The 12,055-nt window shown below is 44.8% G+C and overlaps 1 protein-coding gene across 1 annotated transcript in view; it reads left to right on the forward strand.

Annotated features, from left to right (window-relative positions):
- GATB (glutamyl-tRNA amidotransferase subunit B) overlaps window positions 1-8,301 on the forward strand; it is a 50,389-nt gene extending 42,088 nt beyond the window's left edge. Inside the window, exons 13-15 of the mRNA XM_054295381.1 lie at window positions 170-248; window positions 5,446-5,580; window positions 7,845-8,301. Coding sequence (XP_054151356.1) covers window positions 170-248; window positions 5,446-5,580; window positions 7,845-7,973 — 343 coding nt within the window. The 3' untranslated portion in view covers window positions 7,974-8,301. The remainder of the gene's footprint in view (window positions 1-169; window positions 249-5,445; window positions 5,581-7,844) is intronic.
- The last annotated feature ends 3,754 nt before the right edge of the window (window positions 8,302-12,055 follow it).

A 12,055-nucleotide genomic window follows, 5' to 3' on the forward strand; every position in this document is an offset into this window, starting at 1 on the left:
TTTGGAGTGTGATGATGGTAAGGCATAGTCAGGCCTTACCAATTAGTACTGAACATGAGGAAAAATAGCTTGTCATGCTGAACTGTGTGATCTTTAGGCAAGCAGCAGTAGCACAGATACATTCCAGCACCTTATTCTCTGAGGTAACTTCTGCCCACTTTTTTCCTAGCCCAGTCAGTTCTTTTGTCCTGGCTGACCTCTTGAACCTTCTAGAAAAAAAAGAAATTTCTTCTACAGCAGCAAAGCAGGTAAGTACCTTTTTGATTTTGCTGTACTCTGCATCTTTGGCTGCTTACTTCAGTTGTGTAGCAATTTTATAATGATTGTGTTGCAGTACTATGATTGCTTTAAAGGGAAATTACCTACACTGTTGATAAAGGACAGCTTCTGTATCTATGCTATATAAATATAATAGATGCAAATGCCTCATGTTTATATAAAGTCTTAGAGACATATCTGCATATTCACTTTTAGAAGAGGACAGAAGCTGAATAGTAGACTTAAACTGAACTCAAATAAATCCTGCTTCTGAACAGAGCAGACAGTAGATCTCAATGTCACGATTCCAGTCAGGCCTGCGTGAAAGGTCAGTGGGAGCTCATCCATGGCTTGCAGTTAAGATGAGAGTATCACTTACTGGGTTCCTAGGGACAGTAAAGTCTACGTTCCCAAGCATTAGCAATGGGAAAGGATAGAATTCATCCAAGTGCAGTCACAAAGAGTTCTGCATTGGTGTACCCGAGTCAAAAGTGACAGAGGTCTGGCCTTTCTTTTATCCTTGCTTCTTTGAACAAGTGCTGTCATGAAGCTCTCAAGCAAGTAAAGCTGGGTTGTTTTATTTTCATCTTGCCTAGGACAGTCTGAAAAAGCAGCTCTTGATGATTTATATTTAAAATTGTGAACTGGTTTTGATGGGAACAGTACTGCTGTGTTTGTAGACAAAATTTAGAGGTTTTTTGTGATGGGCCATAATCAGTCATTCACCTTAAATTGTTGCAAGCTCATTTATATGGAATGATTTGTCTTTTCAGATTAATTATTATACTCTAGTTAAGTGCATTAGGTGACTGTTTCAGTGTTTATCAGTGAAACTGTTAATGAACTGTGAATGAACTTTCTGGTTTGTTTTCTTTTTTTGGAGATGCTTTTGGTTCTTAATTAAGTTGGTCTGTGTCTGTGGATAGCCAGCTGCATAAGACAGACGTCATAAATAGGGATTTAAGTGCCTGGCTTCAGGCATGTGTGTTTGGAAATTTTGTATTGGAAAAGTAAAAGCTTCAAAAAGGAGATAAAGTATTAATAGGAAAAGCACTGGAATGCAGAGCAGCTCTTTGCCTGCGGGGTTGTGGCACACCCATCAGTTTGGTGTCTGTGTTTGAAAAGGAAGCTTCAGAACTCCAGTCTGAATCTCTTCCTTGTGGAGGTAGGGACAGGGTACTAATGCTCTTCTATGGGATTTTCTGCTTTGTGATACATTTGTGTGCCAGGCACTTCTGACACATTGTGAAGTGTCAAGAATTTCAGAAATGCATTTGTTGTTTAATTACCAACTCCTTGTAATGTGCATGTTGTCCTCAGGGATCTGAAACTGGACCCAGAAGTCGCAGTAGTTTGCCCTCACCCGGTGATGATGCTATCAAACTGCAGAAACCTTGCCACATTTAGAAAAGTATTTTGGTTGCCTGGATGTCAGAAGAGTAACAAATGTTTATAACAATTCTCAGCAGTAGGCAGAGACGCTGAATGCCCGAGGGCAGAAAGGGCTATATATACACACCAGCAGATGAATTGCAGCTCCTGGGGAGGGGAGCATGATCTGCAGTGGCAGACACCGATCCAGTGGGAAAGGAGGGACGGGTCTGATGGGGTGAGCACATAGACATGTGTACACATATGTGCTCGCTGCGGGAAGCTGTTAACCACCTAAATTATTTAAAAGGTTTTGTGTTTGGGCTCTGCTGTCTAAGGCAGTAAAAGAAGCAGATAAAAGCTGTGAGCACTGGCTGTACACACTGAGCATTGTGCGGTGGGATGCAGTGCTAAGCTAAGGGCACTGTGTGCTCACATAATTACCATGTAGATAATTACAGAGCTCATGTCCAACTTGCCATCAAACATAGCATCTCACTCCAGAGGTCTCCAACGCAGTTCCAGGCTGGCATGCCTATGCAAAAGGGAGAGCAGCTTCCAACTCTGCAGGCACGTGGGGCTGTGGGTGAGCATGTCCTGGATCAGATGGATACATGTTGCCTGTGGCCCAGCCCAGAGGCACCATTTTGAAGCCCACAGCGTGAGGAGCCAGTGCTGCTCACGCAGGGCTGATGGGGAGTGTGTCTGTGATGGGGCCTTGCTCCTCAAGTTGCCAGGCTGGCAGCAGGTCCATGCCTGCCTGTGAGTTACGGCATTATGGGAGGAGGCTGGTTCCTGGGCCAGGGAAGTGGAAACCTGTCCCTGCTGCCAACAGCCATCCTGGAGCAACTCCGTATGGACACACTTGTCACTGGTTCATGGGGGATCCATGCCCAGCAGGCCATGGAGCAGAGCAGACCTTGGGTTTTGCTGGCTTCTGCAGTTGCATAGGTCACCCACATAGGAATAACTTCAACAGATCTGCTTGGCACCCCGACTTTAAAGTAGATAGTAGGGAAATGAGTACAGTACCCGTATCTAAACAGAACCATCTGCTTTGACAATCATGACTACACCATCTGGAGGACTGGACCCAACCTGCCCCCGGCTCCTCTGAGAGGCTGAGGGACACCCGCCAGACATGACAGCTTCCGTCCCTGGAAAGGAGAGGGGCCCACAGGACTTGCTGGAATGGTGCTACCTGCTGCTTTCCTCCTGTCCTTGGCAGCAAATCACTGCAGATAGGGTTTCCAGTTGGAGCATTCTTAGGCACAGCAGTCAGCTGGCACGGTCACCAGCTGCAAAATGTTTGATATGATGCCCATGACAGCCAGACGTGCAAGTCCTGATTAATTCATCTTGACCAATGCTGCTAAGCCTGCATAGGTGGAGACCACAGAACATGATTAAAATCTAATCACACACAGGCAAGAATCAATAGTAGAAGCTACTGAGATTTCAGGAATGGAAATGAGGCCTGAGATTCACGTTTTGGCTCTGGAGACTTCATAATTTGATCCTCCTGTGCTGGTGCAGGCAGTTTGTGTAAATGAGTTGAAATCGTTTTCTGAACTGCTTTCTTTAGATTTGCACTCCTTGCCAAGTGGAGAAACACATTTTTTTAAAGTGCATCTCTGACAGGTCTTGGCCACATCTCTTTCTGCTTTCCTACATACCTGTAAACAAGCAAGGGCCTTGATAACATTGTTGCTCTACTAAGTGGAGACGCTTGTTACCAAATGGAAAGGGACACATGATGCAGCTGTCACAGAGAAAATCTGGTGCCTTCAAGGTTTCTAATGGGCAAGCTTTCTTCACTGCCAGGAAATATTTGGCATAGGCATAACAGGGAATCAGAGCTGGATCTCTGACTGTCAAGCTGTCCTGTGCCTGACCTAAGTCAGCCTGATGTACGTGTTGCTCCTGGGTAACTCTGCCATGGCTGGCTGCATAGGTTTTGTTCGTTGTAGATTTCCCATTCCTGCAGCCCATGGCATCCTGCTTGAATGCATATCAGTCCTAAAAGTCCCATCTGCCTTTTTCCAGGAGAGTGAAAAGGCTTATTCATTGTCCACTCTGATATGTGCAGTACTTTAGACTGTCCAGGGTGTTTTGCTGGAGGTTGTGCTGTGCCTGGCAAGGACAGGGCTCATTCTGACAGGTGACACACAGTATGGCTGCCTTGGGAGGCCTCCGGGACAGAAACCTTCCTGCTTCATCCCTCAGAGAAGAAGCAGAAGGGCTGCCAGGAGTAGCAGTGGAGCGCAACAACAAAAAAACCCCACAAAAACCAAAAAATCAAAAAAACATCATCACAAAAAAGGCAAGCAGCTGCAGACAGGCTGAATCTCTGTTGGATATGATATATTTATTTCTAGGGTTATTCCAGCTAGCACTGGCATGATGATTTTTAAATGTCACACTAGAAGGAAGATCTTGTAGAAGACATCATATACAGCACTGATTTATTCAGTGTAAAGATCTGAAAGCGTTACTTATAGCTATTGTATCTCTGGCTGCTTATCAGTACTTCAATATTGTGATCTGCCTTTGGCCCTCTCTCAAGGGAGAATTTAAGAAGTAGTTGCCACAGTACAGCTGTGTGTCATTACCTTCTCACAAGGTCTCCAGAAGAGTTGATAAGATCCCATAAAAAGCTTCAGAGTGCGACTGGCAAACAAATACCCTCTTGCAGCAATTGTATGAATACTTGCTGTGAAATAGAGAACTCTTTAACCAAAGGTCTTTTGTACCCAGAAATTTGTCATGCTGAAGCAAATTGCTGGGGTAGTTAAGATCCCATCCCATGTGCATCATTCTACCTGAGTTCTCTTGCTGCCCTGCAAATTATTTAACACGCAGTTTGGATGCCCCTCCTTGTCTTCCCATCAGAGCCTCTTCTTCATCCTACAGGGAATATTTAATGCTGAAATTTTGACATGACATGCATTTCCATATTGGGACACAGCAATGGCCCAAATACACAATTATATCTTCAGCTCAGGATGGAGCACAATGAGCTGTTTTAATAAGGGTTTTCTTACTCTCCTCCCACGGCCCTGAAATAAAAGCAAAGGGAATACAGAAAATGACTGCCCAAGGAAATTGGTTTTTTATAAATGTTCTCTTCTCTCGACTGTATTCCAGGGCAATAGTCCTGCTGCAATATAGGAAAACACTAGCATTAACAAGTGATTATTCCACAGGCCTGGGTTTGCCCAGCAGTCCAGTACTTGGGGATGATGCATAGGTGGGCTGGAGCTGCTGCATTCATTCTGCTTGGCACCATTTTTCTTCTGCTTTGTCATACATATTCTCATTACAGCCTGCTGGCAAGGCCCGGTAATGGGATGAGTTACCTGGGATTGGACTTGGTACAATAGTCAGCTAATCGTCAGTTCCCGGGCAGAGCCATTGCTCACGGAGATGCATTTCCTTGCTGCTCCCAGGCAGGTCTGTGAGTGATGTGAGAAGAGCAGGAGTACTGGCAGAGGAGCAGGGGGTTGTGCTCAGCAATCCCCTCTGGGGAGGCCCCAGAGGCACTGGGGGGCTGGGGAGGCTGCAGCACCTGCTGCCAGCCATTAGCCTGGACTCGTGCAGGAAGTGGCAATGCTTTGTCTCAGTACAGGTGGCAGAAGAGGAGGGAGGTACAAGCGCTCTTTCAGAGGCACATGATTAAATCTTGGGCTTGTTCTCGTTTAGACAATCCACTCTTAGCAAAAACAGGGCTTCTTGGGTCCATAACTGAAATATTGCATGTAAATGATGTTGGTAAGGCAAGCCACTGACCTTTGCTGCTTTTATTGTGATTTTCAGGTGCTTGCAGAATTGTGGAAGGGAGAAGGGAAGACTCCCCTTGAAATTGTTAAAGAACAGAAACTTGAACTGTTACAGGATCAAAAAGAGCTTGAACAGATCTGCCAGGCAGTGATTGATGGACACAAAAATGAGGTGATTATGATGGTGCTGGGAACTTTCTGCACTGTGGCAGTCTGTGGCACTGAAAGGGGGTTAAAATAGCCTCTCTCTTTTTCCCTTTAGATGGCATTTGAGCTCTAGAGCCATAGCAGTAAAGCTGCTGCCAAGATATTATCAAGCTTTTCTTCTTTCTTATTTTACTAAGTGGGTTTTTTGAAACTGAAGCTTACACAAAATGATCTGCAAAACAAATTACCAGTCTGGCTAATGTGCTAAGTCATTCTGAGAGACCATAAAACTTTAATGCAGGAAAGCAAAACTGCAGGGCTCTGTCCCTCTCCAGCTGTACTGCCATTAACCTGACCCTGCCACCCAGCCACATAACTCTGATTTTTATGTCATCTGTTGTGATATTGGGGCAACACTGTTAAACTGTTCTGGAGCTGAAGTTACCTGCCAGCAAGGCATATATTAGTTATGGAATTAGAGACTGTATCAGAGCTGGCAAGGCAGAAATTGTGCTTGCATCTGACTTTTTGCCATATCCCTGTCTCTGTCCGCTGCCAAAGAGAGGAGCCTCGCTGCCTCTCCTGCCTGACAGTGGCTGTGGGGTGGGAAGGAGCCAGAGCCCTGTGGCAGCAGCAGCAGCTCCAGAGCTGCTGCCCACTCTGCTGTTCTGCTGGGCTGTGGCAGCAACACAAACACTTCCCCGTGGGGGATGATTGGCTCTTCCCCATCTCCTTGAAAGACACACAGCAGCCAGTGTGGCTCAGTCTAACAAGGTCTGAGCTGGAAAAAAAGGGAAAAAGCCCTTGTTGATCATGAAGGGGAGGAGTGGGAAGGGATCTTGACAGAGTCTATATAATCTGCTTTATAAAAAGCAAAATGAAAACAAGTGCTTATATGTTCTCTGGAGCAAAAATGTAAAAGCAGAAGTGAATAGCCTACTTCTAATATAAACAATGTCTAGCTCCATTTGCCATTTGGAAAAAAACATTAACATCTTTTGAGAACAATACCGCCCACTCCAGATCTCATTGGGGGATGCTAAGAGCTCTGCAAGAGCTTTTGATAAAATGAGCTTGCAGTAGGTCAGCATGACCTCCATCCGACTTGACTCATTTGCAGAGCCTGATAAAAGTGCTGCTGTGTTGCCAGGCTGGTATGAAAGCATAGGCAGGGAGGGAGAGAATGGAGAGAACTGACTGGGAAGTGCAGGAGCTGGAAGGTCCATAAGCACGCTCCCATTTCAATGTGTTTTGAGAGTAATTTTTTTCAGAACAAAATAGCTTCTAAACAGCTGCTCAAACCAACACTGAGCACTTTATGACAGTGCAGGACCAGGACTGTACTGCACTCTGCCCCACACAGGTAATTTCTAGCAGATCCAGAGTAATGAGTCCTTTCCACTGTGCAACATAATAAAGAAGATTTTAGACTGACAATAATTCAGATACTGTAATGAGAAGCAGTATTTGCATCTGAATTTGGTATTGGTACAGTGCATAGCTCCTGTGTCTGCAACCCTTCCCTGAACATCTGCAAATATGTCATCCTGTTTCATTGCATTGATTGTGTTCTGCCCAGTAACTCTGGCAAGGTAGAGAATGCCTTCCCTGCCACACAAACAGTAGCCAGATGCTTGTCTTTCAGCAGTAGCATCTCCTTTAGGAAGGCCCAAAGGTGAAATTTCTGATCCTTTCAGCTTTTAAACATGGCCCTTGCAATGTGGCAGGTGATTGTGCATCAAAGGCTGTCTGATAGGAGGTCATATTTTACCAGTTAATTAATCATCATGTTGTAAAGGAGTCCTTGCTTGAAGGAAAGAAAAAACACCTACATCTGTGCTTGAAGGACCTCACCAATATTATCAAATAGATTTTGATTCGCTTCAAATTACCTGTTATAACAGAACATTATATTCAGTAAAATGGTAGATCCTATTAGCAAGGAAAGTCCATCTCACTTCTCTGGCTTTTTTCCAGGAAGTTGCTGTTCAAGCTGCAGACACTGTAAAATCCAAAAGTATTTTCTGACTCTTTCAATAAGAGGAGCTTTCTCTATTAGTTGTAAGGCCCTGATGCTGTAGGGATTCGCTGTTCTCTCATGGGAGCAGAGCAGGAGCTTATTGCAAGGCTGAAGGCAGTTTTTATAAATAACACTTTATCCAAAATGTAGTCTTTTATCACAATAGGCGAAACAACAAAAATATTCATACCTTGGTTGGGAATGAGTGAAAATGTTCAGTTTTCCTGTAACAATGGTGTCTGTTGCATTTTTTTTTTTTTTCTTTAAAGGTTATGGCGATAAAGGCAGGAAATCCAAAAGTTCTAAATAAGTTAATTGGTCTGGTACAGAAGAAAACACAGGGACGGTCCAATCCTGTTCTGGTGAAGCAATTGCTAGAGAAGAAGCTGTCAGGGTAGCCACAAGAGAAGAAGCACACAAGCAACTAAAGAAGCATGTGCTTCGTTCTGTCTGCAAATGAACCTTGGTGTCTCCTTGTGCAGCACTGTGCTTGTTGGATATACTTCAAGCAGCTTGAAGTCCCAGCCTTCCCTGGATGCATCAGCCAAAGGCAGATGGGCCAGAGAAAAGCAGGATACAGCCATTTGCATCTCCCATGCTTTGATGTGGCACTTGGAAATGTGATTTCCACACAGCCCTGGGAAACAAGCTCCCAGAGGTGTCTGTGAGTACACAGAGAGCTGAAACTGCATGGGTTAGTTTTCCAATAAAGCAGGTACAAACTCAGCTTTTCTGTCTGCCTGTTTGTGAGAAGGGGAATTCACAATCTCAAATCACAATCTCAGTCTGGGCGTGCACACCATAACTCACTGTCATTGTGAGCACAACAGGAACAATTATTAAAACACCCAGAAGTCATTGAGGAGCCCACATGTGCCTCGATGCCTTAACAGAAGGGAACAAAAAGTTCACTGCTATCATTCTTCCTGGTTTCTGGGAAAAGGGGAAAGGATGAAGCCATGAGCTGCTTCACTGTGAGCCTAAGGGTAGTGCCACAGACAGAAGTGCTGGCATCTCACCCTGTCAGATTGTTTGCTCACCTTCTCCCAGTTCTGCACCCACATACCTGCTGTGCATGCTCTCAGTTCTGAGGAGTGCCTGAGGGGTGTGTACCTGAGCCCTTCTGAGGGTCACATCCCATTTTGGCATCAGAGGCTCAGAACAGCAGATGTACAGGCAGCCCTGTACAACCTACAACAGAACAAGCAGAATCACAGAATAGCTGGAGTTGATTATTGGAGTCCAGCTCCTGGCCCTGAAGAGGACAGCTCCAGTTTGGTTTTTTTCCTCTGGAGGCAAGAACTTGGCCCCATGTTACACACACCCAATGCCCAGGGCTGCTGCTGCTCTGGCACATGGTTTTCTCCTGTCATCTGGAACTGTACTGCTTTGGATCATGCAGTTTGGAACTGTACTGCTTAGGAATGGAACATGGATTCAGCTGGGGTTCAGTCCTTCTCCACTGCTTAATCCTAAGGGGTGTTTTGCGCTGGTAGTTTTTATTTTGGGTTTTTTACACAGTTTGTTTCTCAGTTCCTGGCTTTCAGTAATCACTGAAATGCAGGGATCTGGAATAAACTTCCCCATCCCAACCAGCTTTTGCTGATTGAGCCATTAACAAGAAATGCAACAAGAAGGAGCCTGTCAAATTTTCATGTAGTGGGGAAATAAATCCCATTTAGTACCAGATGCTTGAAGTTCTTAAATCCCTCCTGGAGACTGCTAAGCCATACTTTTTAAAGATCGCACCTACCTTGGGCCTCACAGCTACTCCTTCAGAATTGTTCTTTAGGATGTGCCTGCAGGGCAGACATTGTCACAGGAGTGCAGCAGGTGTGGCCCTGGGACTTCAGTCACCCTGGGCAAATGTGGTGCTTGCAGCACTAGTTCAAAGTAGGCTGATGGCAGTTCTTCCTCCTGAGTGGCAATGCTGATGTTGTGTCCTGAGGAGGACATTGCTGTACAAATTGCCTGAGGTTCAAGTGCAAACTCCTTCACTGGAAGGAAAAAACTCCTTTGGTTTTCAATCCATTTAATGAATAAAATATATACCCATTATTCATTAAAAAGTACCTTTACAATTCAAACATCATCCTACAGCTTATAAAAAGCAGTAACACAACTGCAGTCAAAAACTGTGACCCTTCAAAAGCCAAGCAAAAAGCCTAAACCTCCAAAAACTCCCAAATCACACCATGCCCAGGATTTTCATGTAATTTGACCTTCACACTAAGACTTCTACTATCACTTTTCACATCATGAGCAAAACCATTTTGACTTAGAGTGGTGTGAGTTTTCTGTAAGTGTTCAGTCAATAAAGGTTTAGATTATACAACAAAACTACTGGAATTCTGTTCAATCCTTGCCGTGGCAGCAAGAAACAAGAAGGCACAATGGTTTCTCCATGAAATCCTGAATCTTAGAATCCTCCCTCAGTTTAGAAAAACACAGTTTTCCCAGAGGTGGTCCTCCAAAGGTTAATGTTTGTTGTGGCACAGCTGGATGCTGCTCTGCTGAGTTCCTCACTGCTGCAGTGGGTGCCTTTTGAAAAGAGAAATCAAACCAACAATGTACTTGGAAGAGTAATAAATAAGGTGATGAAGGAAGCATCTCAATTAATGTAGCAAGGCTACTGCTGATAATTCTATGGGCTAATTCTTCTTAGCCACTCTTTTACTATAGAATTATACTTTACTAATGTGTGCAAAACCTGTTAAAAATCATCAGCCAGGTTCTCTCTGAGTAGAGTCTGTGTCAGTACATCATGCACCTGGGCCTGTGCAAAGCACTGGACACTGTCCTGCATGGCATCCTTATCTCTAAACTGGAGAGACCTGGATTTGATGGGTGGATTGCTCAGGGGATAAGGAATTGGCTGGCTGGTTGCACTCAAAGAGCTGCAGTCAATATTCTGATGTCCACATGGAGGCCAGTAATGAGTGGGACTGTCCAGGGTTGTCACTGGGCCTTGCCCTGTTTCACATCTTTGCTGGTGACAAGAACAGTGGGATTGAGTGCTCCCTCATGCATCAGCAAGTTCTCTGATGACAATCTATGGCATGGTCGCTGTAGGACAGGGATACCATACAGAGGGATCTGGACAGGCTTGAGAAGGGCGGCTGTGCAAAGAAGTGGGATTTCAGGGTGCTGGGGGATGGCAAACTTGACATGACCTGGCAACGTGCACTCACAGCCCAGAAGGCCAAATATGTCCTGGGCTGCATCCAAGCCCTGTGGGCAGCAGGGCAGGGGAGGTGAGACCACACCCGCAGTGCGGCATCCAGCTCTGGGGTCCCAGCACAGGAAGAACAGGCAGCTGTTGGAGCAAGTCCAGAGGAGACCATGAAGATGATCAGGGGGCTGGAACATTTCACCTGTGAGGACAGGCTGAGACAGTTGGGGCTGTTCAGCCTGGAGAAGAGAAGGCTCTGGAGAGACCTTACAGCACCTTCCAGTTCCTCAAGGGAGCCAACAAGAGAGCTGGAGAAGGACAAGGGCATGTAGTGGTAGGACGAGAGGGCAGGTTTAGATTGGATATTAAGAAAAACATCTTTCCTGTGAACCACTGGAACAGGTTGCTCACAAAAGCTGTAGATGCCTCATCACTAGAAATGTTCAAGGCCAGGTTGGATGGGGCTTTGGGCAACCTGTTCTAGTGGAAGGTGTCCCTGCCCATGGTGGGGTGTCGCCCTGTGCTTCTAAAGTTCTTCTAAGCCTTCTGATATTTACATTTTTGTAACAGAGTTTCTCATGCACTTTTCATGTAAATAATGATTGTTTTGCAGTCCTTTCTAGAAAAAGAAAAAATTGATAAACTGCTAGTTTAACCAGTGTAGTTAAAGAAGTAACAATTTCATCCTCCAATCCATAGTCACCTTTAGAATTCTATAAATATTGAAGTCAAAAAATAACAATGCTCTTTTTCGCCTTAAACATCTCAACATGTAAGTGTCGTTCATTCCGTGTTGTATTGTAACAGTGGGGGTCAGAATTATATTAAGGTCCCTTCCAACCATTCTGGGATTTAAGTCTCAATCTATTTTCACCTCCAGCTGCCAGAGACAATGGATAACAAAAAAGATTAAAAAGGGATAATTGTAATATTCTTTCCTTCCAGGGAAGGTAAAGAGCAGCCATAGTCTATAAATTTTGCACTATATTATGAAACAGTGAGTTCTGAAATTTTTAAAATCTTTTGCAGACTCAAAACGTAAATTTCTTTTTGATACGAGAAAAAAGTGATTTAAGCCAATTGAGATCCAGATAATGAACCTTTTTAACATTTGTGGAGATACCAGCTACCAACTTCAAAGCAGCGGTAGCTGGCAGTGCTCAGACCTAGCAATGGGAAGGCTCAGTTGGGCCAGCTCAGATTGCTCCCACTATCCAAGCCTGCATTAAGGGGCTCATCAGTCACCTCACACCCCTTTGACTGAACCAATACAGCCAAAACATGGGATCCTTTTTGCCTGCCAAGGCC

The sequence above is a fragment of the Melozone crissalis genome, unplaced genomic scaffold (genome assembly GCF_028551555.1).
Source record: "Melozone crissalis strain CALT ecotype California unplaced genomic scaffold, PUWL_Pcris_2 ptg000006l_1, whole genome shotgun sequence".
NCBI classification, from domain to species: domain Eukaryota; kingdom Metazoa; phylum Chordata; class Aves; order Passeriformes; family Passerellidae; genus Melozone; species Melozone crissalis.